General features: G+C 48.7%; 1 protein-coding gene across 1 annotated transcript; it reads left to right on the top strand.

The window, feature by feature from the left end:
• The first annotated feature begins 3,128 nt into the window (after positions 1 to 3,128).
• On the top strand, positions 3,129 to 8,494 carry CNGA4 (cyclic nucleotide gated channel subunit alpha 4). Its single transcript, XM_004389068.1, has 6 exons — positions 3,129 to 3,291; positions 3,442 to 3,543; positions 3,755 to 3,861; positions 4,178 to 4,823; positions 5,619 to 5,968; positions 7,969 to 8,494. Exons 1-6 carry the CDS (start codon positions 3,230 to 3,232, stop codon positions 8,427 to 8,429), a joined length of 1,728 nt encoding a protein of 575 aa, XP_004389125.1. The 5' UTR covers positions 3,129 to 3,229; the 3' UTR covers positions 8,430 to 8,494.
• Positions 8,495 to 13,915: the final 5,421 nt, after the last annotated feature.

Raw genomic sequence — 13,915 nt, 5'->3', positions numbered from 1 at the left:
GTTAAGGAGTTTAGATTTTATTCTTTAGATAATAGGGAGCTGCAAAAAATTTTTATAAATGGTTAGACTGACAATTAGAGGGTCTTTGCAAAAGAACAGATAAGACCTGAACTAGGGTGGTAAGGAGGCAGAAAGTGGACATGTGGACACTAGAAGGCAGGTAGATCACCAGGGCTTCATGATCAGATGAAAATGAAAGGAAAATAAGAGGAAGAATTAAAAGCTAGTGCTCAGTTTATATAAAGTTCAAAAACAGGCAAAACTAAACTATGGTATTAGAAGTCAGGATAGTGACTTAGAAAAGCATTAACTGGAAGGGGGCAGGGTGGGGCTCCCAAGAAACTATTCTGTTTCTTGATGTGAATGCTGGTTACGTGGGTGTGTTCACTTTGTGAAAATTCATCAAGCTGTATATTTAAGAAATGTATATATATACTTTTCTATATATATGTGTTTGTTCCAGTTACTATGTTACATAACAAACCACCCCAAGCTTAGTGGTGTAAAACTAGAGCCATGTTATTAGACTCACAGATTCTAGGTCAGGAATTCAGACAAGATACAACAGGAATGGCTTGTCTCTGTTCCGTGATATCTGGGGCTTCATCTAGGAAGCAGGAACATCTGGAGACAACTTCAGGCTGATGACTGGAATTATCTGGAGGCTACTTCACTCACATGTCTGATGCCTGGACTGGGATGGTTCAAAATCTGAGCTCAGGTGGGACTGTCAAACAAGACATACACATGACCTCTCCATGTGGCTTAAGCTTCTCACAACATGACTGCTAGGTTCCAAGAGGGAGCATCCTGAGAGGCAGCTTCCAGACAGTGAGTGTTCCATGAGAACCAAGAGGAAACTGCATGGTCTTTTATGGCTCCGAAAACACACAGCATCATTTCTGCTCTGTTCTATTGGTTGAAGCAGTCCCAAGGAAGAAACATCAAAGAATTTGTGGCTATTTTATAAAACTGCCACAAAGTTATACAATAACAATAAAAAATATTGATGCTAGGTTTTCTGGCTGAGAGGCCACAGGAGAAAGAGCAGGTGAGGGGTTGGGGGTGGGATAACGAGCTCAGTTTTAGACCCAGTGAGTTGAAGGTGCCTGTGGAACATCCAGTGAGCAGTTAGTGGTGTACATGTGTCTGTAGCTCAGGAGGAGTTCTTGGGAGTCATTAGATGGGAAAAGAAATCCTGTGGGTGTTGGAGGTTGGCCAGAGTCAGGAGGGTGGAAAGAGAGGAAGGCCTAGGACAGAGTCCGAACTAAGAAACACCAACATAAAAGGGATGGGCAGAGGGGCCCAGAAAGAAACTAGGAAGAAATAAACAGAAAACCAAGAAATCATGGTGTCACAGAAGCCAAGGGAAAAAAGAAGTTTCATAAAATAAAGTAAAATGTTTGGGGACTATAGATGTTTCTTCCAAGAAAGTCACCAAAAACACAAACATAACCATATCACTTAACTGTGCAAAACATTTCTCAGGTTGTCCACTGCCTTCAGACAAAATCCAAGCTTTGTAACACGGCTGACAAAGCTCTCCCCGAGCTGACCGCTGCTCACCTATTCAGTCTCCTGTCTCACCACTCCCCTCTCCAAACCAAACCAAACCCGTTGCCGTTGTATCAATTCCAACTTACAGTGACCCTATAAGACAGAGTAGAACTGCCCCATAGAGTTTGCAAGGAGCAAATGGTGGATTCGAACGGCCGACCTTTAGGTTAGCAGTCGAATGCTTAACCACTATGCCACCAGGGCTCCACTCCCCACTCAGATCCTCTAAAAAAACAAAATTGCTGTCCCCCTAGTCACCCATGCTTTTTGATGCCTTTGCACAAAGTCCCTGGGTGGTACAAACAGTTAAGTGCTTGACTAAGGCTAGCAATTTGAACCCACTCAGAAGCACCTAGGAAAAAAGGCCCGGTGGTCTGCTTCCAAAAGGTCACACAGCCTTGACTGACCTTTACTTCATGACCCCTATGGAGCACAGTTCTACTCTGCAACACATGGGGTTACCATGAGTAGGAATCAGCTCTAAGGCAACTGGTATTGGTATGCCTTTGCACACTCTGTGCACTCTGCCGTAAGTGCTCTTCACCCTCCCATCTCTCTCTATAACTGGCTAACTTCTATTTTTCCTGAAGAAGCCAGGCTCAGGTAGGGCCCTTCCTATGTATTGTAATAGCCCTCTGTTATCCGCCTAATAAAGTACTCATCAGACTAATGTATAATTGTATATTTACCTGACTGTTTCCCCTACCAGGCTGTGAGATTTTGAAAAGCAGAGAATGTGTCTCATTTATCTTTTATCCCCAGTGCTGAGCACAATACTGGCCTGGCACAGAGGGTGCTCTGATTATGACTTTTGACTGAGAGAGATGATGGTAGTAAAAGGGACATGAGGTTGAGGGAGAATTTTTAGGTTTTTTGTTTGTTTTGGTATGGGAGAGATTTGAGCATTTCACAGAAAGGGAAATGTTGAAAGAGGCTGAGGATCCAGAAAACACACGGAATACCTAGTGGGCTCAGGAACTAAAGGTAACAGGAAGGGAATGGGGACAAAGGCAGTATAGGATCACCCTTTCATCCTGGAATCAGCAGGAAGGAGTAAGCATGGGTGTGGATATAGATAAGGATACAGACAATGTAAACAGATACAGCTTACATCTGATGTGAGAGGCATCTCTGTCCCTGGAGACTAGTTCAGCACCTGACACAGAGGAACCCTTCAGTAAATAGTTGTTAAATGAGTAAATAATGAGGCCCAAGCAGGGAACTTGCATAAGGTAACAGAGTGAGTGTCTGAGCCTGCACTGGAAGTCAGGGCTCCTGACCTAGAGGGCCCCTATGTAGCTCAGCTTGGGGGTGGAGGACAGAAGAGGAAGAGATGGGCAGTATATCCAGCAGAAACAAGGCCCAGTCTTACCTGTGAAGCACACCCCCCCCCCCCACCTTCTCCAAGGACCTCATTAGAGGTGTTTAACAGGGCAGGTGTCAGCACAGGCCCTGGGAGACAGGGCGGGGTGCTGGAGCCACATCGCCTCCACCCCTTTTGTAGCTGGCCTTGGTTGTGTTGCTAAGAGCTTCGGAAGCCAAAGACAGAGAAGTCCAAGCTGGAGCTGAGGGCAGCCTCTTCCAGGCTGTCAGGCACTAGCCCCCACCTCCAGAAGCTGCCTTCAGGTAGAGGCCCTGGATATCTCACACACCAGCACCAGGCCACAAAACCATGAGTCAGGACAACAAAGTGAAGACAACGAAGTCCAGCCCTCCTGCCCCGTCCAAGGCCAGGTGAGAGGTCCTAGTCGCCTGTGTCGGGTCTGTCTGCCTCACTAGATGGTATGGCCTGATTCGTCTTGGCTCCCCCAGTCACACACACACTCCCACAGCATTGAATGTCTGGTGAATAAATGAAGCACGACCTCCCCTCCTGCCCCACAGGAAGTCACTGCCTGTCCTGGACCCATCCGGGGATTACTACTACTGGTGGCTGAACACAATGGTCTTCCCAGTAATGTACAACCTCATCATCGTCGTGTGCAGGTTTGGCGAGAGCCCTAAGAGAGGGCCTTAAGGAGCGAAGAGGGCGGAAGAGGGAGGCCCAGCAGAGGGGTGGGCCCTTGGGGTGGGCCGAAGGAGGGGCGGGGCTGGCGGGAGGAACTGCGCCGCAAAGTGCTGAGGGACCTGAGGAGACAGTCCTCGCCTCCCACAGAGAGTGTGCCCTTGAGCCAATCCCTCTATCCCGTCCCTGTAGAGCCTGCTTCCCTGACTTGCAGCAAGGTTATCTGGTGGTGTGGCTGGTGCTGGACTACACGAGTGACCTACTCTACCTACTGGACATAGTGGTGCGCTTCCACACCGGTCAGTGGGTTTGAGGGCTGACCCTTTGTTCCTTGTTCCCTTCCGCATTGACCTCTTAGTAACAAGAGAGTGACCCCTTTCCTAACAGCACTGCCACATGCCTCTATGCTTGACAACAGCCCCAAGCTCACCTTAGAAACCCTGGAGCAAGGCTATGACCCCACCCCACCCCCCACCCCTCAGCCCTATGACTGTCTTCCTGTCCTACACTGGCCTGTCACCCTCCGTTACTGGAGCAGGTGGGTGTTCTGACCCACACCTATAGTTAACCTCATTCTGTGGTCGACCCTGGCCCGTCCTCCCCTTCTCCCCCCAGGATTCTTGGAACAGGGCATCCTGGTGGTGAACAAGGGTAGGATCTCCAGCCGCTATGTTCGCACATGGAGCTTCATGTTCGACCTGGCTTCCCTGATGCCCACAGACTTGGCCTACTTGCGGCTGGGCCCACACACACCCACGCTGAGGCTAAACCGTTTTCTGCGTGTGTCTCGCCTCTTCGAGGCCTTCGACCGCACGGAGACCCGCACGGCTTACCCAAATGCCTTCCGCATTGCCAAACTGATGATTTACATTTTTGTAGTCATCCATTGGAACAGCTGCCTGTACTTTGCCCTATCCCAGTACCTGGGCTTCGGGCGTGACGCATGGGTGTACCCAGACCCCGCGCAGCCTGGTTTTGAACGCCTGCGGCGCCAGTACCTCTACAGCTTTTACTTCTCCACGCTGATCCTGACTACTGTGGGTGACACGCCACTACCCGACCGAGAGGAGGAGTACCTCTTCATGGTGGGTGACTTCCTGCTGGCCGTCATGGGCTTTGCCACCATCATGGGTAGCATGAGCTCTGTCATCTACAACATGAACACTGCAGACGCAGCTTTCTACCCGGACCACGCACTCGTCAAGAAGTACATGAAACTGCAGCACGTCAATCTTCAGCTGGAACGACGAGTTATCGACTGGTGAGGACGCTGGGGTCCCATACCAGGACTGGGAGGGGTGTATGTGGTAGAACCAGAGGGAGATGGCTGGGTTCTTATTGCATGGTGGGCCAGGAAGGGCAGTCAAGATGTTGCATTCATTGGGCAGGGCTTGGAAAATGATGTTCTCCACTAAAGGGACCCGGACTGGGGGAAAGGGTGGATAAGAGAGTGATAGGGAGAGGCACTCATGTACCAGAGGCCTGGAGAGACAGCCTTCCACATAGAGGGTCCCCTCAAGATTAAAGTGGAGACCAGGGAATGGGGAACTGCCACTGCATAATAGGGCTCAGAAAGGGAAGGGAAGAGAAGAGCAATACTCCCCTGGAAATGGTCAACAAAAAGATGATTGGCTATGTCATGGTAGTCCATGTCGTGGACACCAAAACTGGAAGTGTCACATAATTGGCCATAGCAGAGGGGCTCTAGGGGGGAAGGGGGCTTGGTGATTGAAGTAGCAATCAATGGGATGGTACAAGTCATGTCACTGATGGGTGGGGTAGCGCCTGACAAGAGGTAAAGGGTATCTCATCCACCGTCAAGTGGTGGAGGCTTCCATGCCCTAGGGGAGGGAGAAGAGATCACACACATCTGTGACCAGGAAAAGGGATTGTGGACTGAAGATATTCATCAGCCAACTGGTAGGTACTTCCACACCCCCTGTGAGATCTCACAGTGGTTGGGCTCTTGGCTAAAGCTGAGCTGAGCCCTGATGGGTGGGGATGGTGACATACCTGTAGGGGCCTGGTAAGGAGTTTGCACTGCCCTTGCCCCCAGGTACCAGCATCTGCAGATCAACAAGAAGATGACCAATGAGGTAGCCATCTTACAGCACTTACCTGAACGGCTGCGGGCAGAAGTAGCCGTGTCCGTACACCTGTCCACTCTGAGCCGGGTACAGATCTTCCAGAACTGTGAGGCCAGCCTGCTGGAGGAGCTGGTGTTGAAGCTGCAGCCCCAGACCTACTCCCCAGGCGAGTATGTCTGCCGCAAGGGAGACATTGGCCGAGAGATGTACATCATCCGTGAGGGTCAACTGGCAGTGGTGGCAGACGATGGCGTCACACAGTATGCCGTGCTCAGTGCAGGGCTCTACTTTGGGGAGATCAGCATCATCAACATCAAAGGTAGGCAACACCAGCATTTGTTCTGGGGACAGGACTGGGGGAAGGGAGGTGAGAACAGCAGAACCCAATGCTGGGATAGATGGTACTTCAGGGCTTATAGATGAAGGAAACCTAGCCCATACCTGAGTCATTAGAGGGATAAGGACAGAAAGAAGCAGGACACGGAGGGTATGTTTCCAGAGAAAAAGCTGAGCCAAAGTCAGTGAGCAGAGTGGGTCTTTAAAAGAGGGAAGAGACATGCTCTGTGGGTATTGATCCAAGACATCAACAGACGAGTGGAAAGTGACAGAGATAATAACAATAGTAGTGTTGTTAATTGCTGTTGAGTCCAACTCATGGTGGCTCCAGGTGTGCAGAGTAGAACTGCTCCATAGAGTTTTCAAGGCTGTGACCTTTCAGAAGCAGATCACCAGACCTGTCTTCTGAGGTGTCCCTGGGTGTGTTCAGACCACCAACTTTTTGGCTCGTAGTTGAGCGCTTAACCATTTGCGCCACCCAGGTACTCCATAATAATAATAGTTCATATTTATTGCGTGCTTACTACCCTGTTCTAAGTGGTTAACATGTATCAACTCATTGAATTCTCACAACTATATGAGGCAGGTATTATTCTTATCCCTGTTTTAAAGATAAGGAAGTTAAAGCACAGAGAGAGGTTAGGTAACTTGGAAGGTTACACATGTAATAAGGAACACACACTTGAGATCAATACAAGGAACAACTTTCTCACAGCCAACGGGAAAGGAAGACAAGAGGGAATTCCCTCTTACTTAACATCAACTCTAGGCTGGCCACATTTTTTTAATTATTATTTATTCTTTTATTCATTACTCATTCATTCACTCTTCCCATCAGTCATATGCAGTAGGACTTGTTAAGCCTGATTACAGACTTAAAAAACAGAAAAAAAAACCCTCACTCCCTGGAAAAGGGATGCACACACCCTCATTGATGTTCAGACGGAAGCTGGATGTGCTCTAGACTGGCAGATGTTCCAGGCCTCTCTCAGCCTGGAGGTCCCACCTTTTAGTGTTTCAGAAGGCTGCACATCTGTCCTCCAAGAACCCCCTCAAGCTCAACATCCTGCATGCAGTCGCTTGGGTCTGCTTGACCTTAGACAATTCACTTCCCTTTCTAGGCTTCAGTTTCCTCACTTCCCGAATGGGGATGATGTTAAAAACGCAAAGTGTTCTTTGTGAGGATTCAACAAGCTATATGGCACGCTGCACAGTGGCTGGCACATAGTAAGTGCTCAATAAGCAGTAGCTCTCCTTCCCCTTTCTAAGGTCCCTTCTAACTATGAGACCTTGCAGCATTTGGCCTAACCTATCTCATCATCTCCCAACATCTTTCTAAAATACACATGATACCATATAACTCCCCCACTAAATAGCTCAATAGTTTCCCACTGCCCTCGGCATAAAGTCTGAACTCTCTGCCATGGCTTCAAGGCCCAGCATGGCCTGGCCCCTCTCCTCCTCTCTCTACTCTTCTCACACTCTCCACTTCAGCCACTCTGAACTGCTCACTGTTTTCTGCATCCACCTAACTCTTTTTTACATCCATTACTCTGCTCATGCTCCTCCCTCTGCCTAGATTGTCCTTCCGCCTTTCCCCTACTCCTCTTCCCCTAGTTACCTCCTTCTCAGTTCAGGCATCCCAGGAAGGCTTCCCTAAGTTCTCTGCCTTCCAGCTCATTAGAAGGCTCTTTGCCTGTTTCCCCACAGTACTCTACTCATATGTCTACACTGCGCCAGCCATACTGTTATGTAACTCTCCATTTAAATGTCTATCTCCTCTATACTGTGAATTCTTAGAGGCAGGTTGCTGATGCTCAGCACAAGGCCTGGCCCCCAATGCAATACTGAATGAAAGAATTAATCAGGGAGGAAGAAAGGTCAAATGGAGTTAGGGGCCCTGGTTTAGGAGTGAAATGCCACACACCACACCCCCAACCCCGGCTAACTATCCCCTCCCATCTGTCTGCCCATGGACCACAGGGAACATGTCTGGGAACCGTCGCACAGCCAACATCAAGAGCCTGGGTTATTCAGACCTGTTCTGTCTGAGCAAGGAGGACCTGCGGGAGGTGCTGAGCGAGTATCCACAGGCCCAGGCCGTCATGGAGGAGAAAGGCCGGGAGATCCTGCTCAAGATGAACAAGCTCGACGTGAATGCTGAGGCAGCTGAGATCGCCCTGCAGGAGGCCACAGAGTCTCGGCTTCGAGGCCTGGACCAGCAGCTTGATGACCTACAGACCAAGTTCGCTCGCCTCCTGGCTGAGCTGGAGTCCAGCGCACTCAAAATCGCTTACCGTATAGAACGGCTGGAGTGGCAGACTCAAGAGTGGCCAATGCCGGAGGGCATGGCTGATGCCGATGATGAGGGGGAGCCTGGGGAAGGGACTTCGAAGACTGAGGAGGGCAGGGCCAGCCAAGAGGGACCTCCAGGCCTGGAGTGACCTCCTCTCCCTCCCCAGGACCCTCACCTCCAAGTGAATGCAGAGTTGTCGGAAAGCCTGTCTGCAGACAGTCCACCATGCTGCCTGCTAGGTCACAGAGATGGGAGCAAATTGGATGTGTAGGTGCCCAGCCAGAAATGTAGGTGTATAGCATGCATTCACTCCCCATTCACCAATACACACACACACACACACACCCATTTGCACACATACACACACACTGGCCCCAAGACTGTGCATTCCATATAAAAGTGCTCTGGAGTTCCCATTCTAAGGGCACTCCTGCTTTCTCACAAGCATAGATATGCCTTACACCCACATACCACATTCACATTCAGTCATGCACACCATAAACACACGTATGCTGACAGCAGTACACCAGTAGGCACATAGATGTCTTCCACAGGTGTGTATGCACTTGTGAACACATAAAAGCACACCTAGGGCCCTCTGGTCCAAGATGTCCTTTAAATGTCCCATAGTATGGGCAGTTTGCAAGTGTATCCTGCAAGTTGCTCTTTAATAAAGTATTTGCCTCCTCGCTAAGCATTTATGGGGCTGAGGGGCTAGGCTACAGGAGGCAAAGGTGATGGTGGGCCAGGATGAATTCTGTCTGAATTCAGTTACAGGGGCCAGGGGCATAAGCTGCGTAGTAGTTGGGGGCTTGGCTTCAAAGAGTCCAGAGTACCTGATGCACTGAGAATCAGTACAGGACCAAGGCAAAGCATGTTCATGCATCACACTGCAGTAAGTGTGCACAGGCTTTCATAGACATACTTGCACACACATGCTGGCTTTTGCATCTTGCACCAGAGTGTGTGTTCTCAAATTTGTGGGCTCTAAGGCACACAAAAACAACAAGGGGTCTGAAGAGGTCCCTGGTGGCACAAATGGTTTGCGCTCAACTACAAACCTAAAGGTTAGTAGCTTGAACCTACCCCACAATGCTGCAGAAGAAAGGCCTGACAATCTGCTTCCATAGAGATTACAGCCAAGAAAACCCTATGCAGCAGTTCTACTCTGTAACATATGGGTCGCTATCAGTTGGCATCAACTCAACAGCAACATGTTTGGTTTTTCGGTTTTAAGCAGTTTGGTCTAGTCTAATGGACTAAAGAAGATACCTCTGCTCCTTTCTTCTTTCCCTGGCCCAGCCCTGGAGCCTGGGGCCAGGGCTTTTCTGTGTTCAGGGCTGATTCCAAGGGGAGAATAGTTCCCAGGACCACTCTTCTGACATTATCCTACTACGCCATTGTTGGAACTGGTCTTGGTGCTGGCAGAAATCCAGCCCTCCTTCTCAATAGAGTATTCCACAATGTAGGGTGGAAAACGGAGTCTAGTAAAGTAAAACACCATGGATGGCGACAATTGGAGATGAGGGCTCTGAGAGTTTTGTCCCAGTAACTTCAATATACCTTGGAAGGAGGTCTGCAAGTTTGGGGCAGGGAAGGTGTTGTAGGGTCTGTGGGGAGGAGAACTGATATCATCTCTGAATTAAATTCACCCTGGGGCACAAATTCAGCTCCTCCAGAGACTGGCCGGTCATTGGGTTTCAGCTGTGCCAGGTGGTACAAGAAAATGTCAGGTAGGGCCTTCTGTGCTGTGAGGACAGTGTTGTGTGGGGAGCATCTGCTGACTGTGATTGTTAAATCCATGTGGATCGGCCAAGTGCGGCCAGGATACTTTTCTCCCAAAGCTGCTGGTGTCCCCAGGGTTAACCAACCTTTAAGATATGGTGGATGCAAGTAACATAAATGGGCTCATACATGGAGGACTCAGAGGAAAACTTTCTCAAATGGTCATAGGAACTGAGGCTGTGACTGGAGTGAGGTGTCAGAAGAGACTATGAGGGTTTATTGGATTTACTGTACTTCTAATCATGTTCAAATATGTAGTTATTTTGTGATATCTGTCTCACAACTGTAAGATCCATAAGGCTGGCACTGGGTCTATCTTGTTCATCTACCAGGCACATGGTAGGTACTCAGATATATATTTGCTAACCAAAGGGATGGGAGTTGAAGCAGATAGAGACTCACAGTTGAGGTGTTTTCCTATCATCTCTGCCCCAAAATCATGTTAAGCTAGAATGCATGAGTATGTTGTTAAGGCCATTTTAGTGGTACATCAGGGATTTAGGGAGCTGAAAATAAGCTTTTCATTGTCATACTACAATGTGCACACCTGTCCCCAAGCTGGCCTGGGAGCCTCAGAGCAGCACCCCCTAGGGTGTGTGCAGGTTTACGCAAGGCACATAACATACTAGCATAACCAGCATGGTCTGAAGACCAGAGGCCCTGTCCCAGATTTTCTGTCCTATACAAAACTCCAAGAAGCTTTTGCAAGACCCTAAACTGGTGGAAGAGAGAGCAGAAAGAAAGCCACAAAACACAACTGTGATTAAGTTTCCCCTAAGGTAGGTAGTTAAGAGCCTAAATCAGATTTATCTGATTTAGATGATCAAGGAAGTGTCCAATATGGTGCAAACCGTTAAGGGCTCAGCTACTAACCGAAAGGCCCACCTACAGGCACCTCAGAAGAAAAACCTGGTGACCTACTTGCAAAAAAATCAGCCACCGAAAACCCTATGGCGCACAGGTCTACTCTGACACATGAGTCAGAATCAACTCAACGACAACTGTTTTGGGTTTTTTTTTTTTTTTTAATGGAATCATTTCATAACTGCACTATATGTCTCCTTTGGTCCTTATAACATTGTTAGGAAGTTTATACTATTATTATGCTCATTTTTCCAGATCAGGAAACTGAAGCCCATACAGCAACTAAAAAGATACCCTTTACTGAAAGATTACTTTGTGCCAGGTCCTGGGCTAAGTATTTTAAATGTATAGTTCCAATGAATCCTTACAACTATGTAATAAAGATGCTATTATTATCCCCTTTTTAAAATGAGGAAACTCAGGCTCTGGGAGATTAGATGTTCTTGTTGTGTGCTGTCAAGTTGATTCCAACTCGTAGCAACTCTATAAGCCAAAATAGAACTGCCCCATAGGATTTCCTAGGCTGAAATCTTTACTGGAGCAGATCGCCAGGTCTTTTCTACTGCAGAGTGGCTGGTGGGTTCGAACCACTGATTTTTCAGTTAACAGCTGAGTGCCACCAGGGGTCCTTTGGTAGATGAGATAACTTGCCCAATATCGCAGGGCTCCTAAGACACATGGAATGAAACCTAGGCCTGTCATATCGCTTCTTTCAGGGAGATAAAGAAAGGGATTACCTCAGCTTGAGGCAGAGGCCAGGCAAGCTCCTTCCTTCCTTGAGAATGACTTCTACAGGCAGTAACAGTAGTAACCAGGGAAAAGGGGCCAGTCGTACAGGGCAAAACTTGTGAATCACCAGCCGACTTTGACAGCAAAGCTGTCAAGTGCACTGAAGTGTGACCTCAGGTCTACAGATAAAGACAAGGGACCACCCACTGCTCTGGAGAAGAGCTGCCAATTCCAACTCCGGAGTCTGTACAAATGCAGCTGGGGGAGGAGACAGGAGTTTTAGAGTCACTGCTAGATTTCGACACCGGCATCAAGAACTGTTCAAGGGTCCTTCTGCTGACAGCCCCATGCTGCTTCTGGCTCAGCTATTCTCCCTCCCGCAGGACCAAGAGCCTCACCCCTTTCCCTCCTTCAGCGACACCTCAGCCTGTCTAAGATTTGGGACATACACCTCTCCTCAGTGTTCCCAGTCAGCTGCGCACAGAAGCTTCTTCTTCCATTCACCCCAGCCCCCTTTTCTTTCCGAGTGTTTGGCTGCTGGTCCCAGAAGACAGAAATAAAGTATCAAGTTTGGGAAGAAATCAGATTCTTAGGGAAAAGGGCCATTCAACCTGAGGAAAAATCTAGTATAAACCCTAGGCGTCAGGAGCAAAAAAGCTGGGTTTTGGCTTGAGGCTAGGCTCAGGGATGAGTGGTCAAACTGGGTTAGATATAGGGTCAGAGTCATGGCCCAAGTCAGGGAGAGTATTAAAAAAACAAAAACATTGTGTCCATTCAGGCTCATGGTGACACCATGTGTAGAACTTCTCTCCATAGGGTTTTCAAGGGCTGTAATCTTCCAGAAGTACTTCACCAGGCCTTTCTTCCCTGGTGCTGCTGGGTGGATTTGAATCATCAGCCTTTCAGTGAGTAGTCAAGCAAACTGTTCCTCCCATGGAGAGTATTAGGCTGGCCTTAAGGTACAACAGCTGGGAAAGAGCATTTTCTTGGAGCCAGTCAGAATTGGGTTCTAGTTCTTAATCATCACTGATGAGCTGGGAGACTTTCTATAAAACATACCAGGGTTGTTAAGAGAAATGCTTAGATAATTAAAATGCAAGTGAGATCATGAATGTAAACTGTCTGACCTTAAAGTATCTGGCATATAGCAATTGCTTAATAATGAATAGTATCTATGACTATCACTCATGTCCCTCAAGCAGATGTTGTGCTTTTAAAGGTGCTGGGCACAAGTTGTCCATCCCTCTGGCTGGGCCTCGGGTCTGTGTTGGCAATGCCATATCTGGCCAGCAGAGGGCGCGAGGAACTATTTCCCTCGTCTCCCTCCAGCTCCCTCCCAGGCCTCAGGATTATGTTGCCTTGTGAAGCTGGGAGGAGAATTACCCAGGGAGAAATGGAATCTTAGGGACAGGGAACAATGTTGGGGATTCGTGGTCTCAACTGGTTTGTGGAAAACCCTTGTTCAGATTATTTCGCAGGAGCCAACGTACAACAGTGTTGAGAGAAGTTGCAGAGGAGGTTGTGCCAAATGTAGAGCCTAAGGCAGCCCTGTTGGGGGCAGCACTATTGAATTGCCAGAAACATTCAGGACTGCCTTTGCCCACAGCTTCAACTTGTGCTTTTCACCCCAGAACTCATGGACCCAGAGGCCTGCCGACCTTCTCTGTGCCTGTCGTTGCCTTTCCAGTTTCAGTACCTTGGCCTGTTGACTTCAGCCTTTCCCTTCACCAGCAAGTCCCTCAGGGCCCCAGATGCTAATAACTTGGAGGATTTGATAGAAAGTCTGAGTGACCTCCTTTTTGGCTTTTTTTAGCTTTCACGTGAGAGCAGGCTCTGACCTGGTAGATCCAGGCCCCTCTTGCCCCCCTTCCCACCCCGTGAGAAGCCATACCTGAAGCCAAGTCTGACCTCTAGCCAGAGTCAGCCTCTAGAGCTGTGCCTCTGTTCCCTCCCCAGCACAATCCCCAGGGGGTTTGAAGGCTGCCTCTTCCCTGGTTTCTTTCCTCTGCCCAACATCCCTGCCCGCTCTGGCTCCAGCACGATTGCTCCCTGTTTGTTTAATTATTCCAAAAGAAGAGCCTCCCGCGTGGGCAGGGAGTGTGTGGGCAGGAGTGCAGCACAGAAGCATGTCTGCAGATCATAGAAACACAGAGAAAAGAAGGCCTTGAAAGATGGGGAGTGGAGGTTCTCTAATCAGACACAGAAGAATGGGAAAGCTGAGCACACAGAGGATGAAAGTGTGACTGGCTTCTCTCC

Source organism: Trichechus manatus, unplaced genomic scaffold (genome assembly GCF_000243295.1).
Source record: "Trichechus manatus latirostris isolate Lorelei unplaced genomic scaffold, TriManLat1.0 scaffold00232, whole genome shotgun sequence".
NCBI classification, from domain to species: Eukaryota; Metazoa; Chordata; class Mammalia; order Sirenia; family Trichechidae; genus Trichechus; species Trichechus manatus.
This window is presented reverse-complemented; position numbering and strand designations above follow the sequence as displayed.